Source organism: Myotis brandtii, unplaced genomic scaffold (assembly GCF_000412655.1).
Source record: "Myotis brandtii unplaced genomic scaffold, ASM41265v1 scaffold315, whole genome shotgun sequence".
NCBI lineage: Eukaryota > Metazoa > Chordata > Mammalia > Chiroptera > Vespertilionidae > Myotis > Myotis brandtii.
The window spans coordinates 1964063-1964773 of NW_005362075.1; the positions used below are offsets into that span (position 1 = coordinate 1964063).

Genomic DNA, 711 nt, shown 5'->3' on the forward strand with positions numbered 1-711 from the left:
TCAGAGGTTTTTTAAAATGCAAAAACAAGTATATGTGTACACACACACATTTCCCCTTCTTTACCATACTGTACTTTGCTTGTGTGTGTGTGTGTTTTAAATTAACCATATACCCCAGAGGTTACCGTACATCAGTACTTCAAAATTGTCCTTATATGTTATAAGGCTGCGTGCATTCCATGGTTTTATTCAACACACTGGAGCAAGCCTTCTGAAATGTGGCAGATTAATAGTCCACTTGCTGGAATCAGATTGAGTTCAAATCCTGGCTCCACTCTCTGAACCTTTCATTTTGAGTTAGCCATCTACCAACTTCTCAGCTATAAAATGAGGATGCTGAAAAAGTGGCATACAACTCATTAGAGTTTATGAGCATACAGCAATCAATACATTTATAACACCTGTGACAGTTTATGGCGCATAGGAAAGCCTCAACTTTTAAATAAAAAGTGGGCGGGTTGGGAATGCATGATGGTGGTTTTTAGCTATTTCGAGTGAATGTCGGGGAAAACCAAGCGGCGCCTTGGCGTACTTCCAGGGCCTGTGTAAAGCAGGAAACTCGAGTCACACCGGACCCCGGGTCGGGGCAAGCCCGACGGAGTGCTGGAAGGCCGAGGGCAGCGCTGGGAGCGGCTCCAGGACGGATCGGGATAAGCGGGGCCAGCACACGCCCAAGCAGACTCGGGAAGGCACTCTCCTTCCGTCGGGGGC

The 711-nt window shown here is 47.0% G+C and overlaps 1 protein-coding gene across 1 annotated transcript in view; it reads left to right on the top strand.

Moving 5' to 3' along the window:
- The first annotated feature begins 498 nt into the window (after positions 1-498).
- The window catches only part of POLE2 (polymerase (DNA directed), epsilon 2, accessory subunit), a 37477-nt gene continuing 37264 nt past the window's right edge, over positions 499-711 (top strand). The window contains exon 1 of the mRNA XM_014542902.1: positions 499-545. Coding sequence (XP_014398388.1) covers positions 499-545 — 47 coding nt within the window. The remainder of the gene's footprint in view (positions 546-711) is intronic.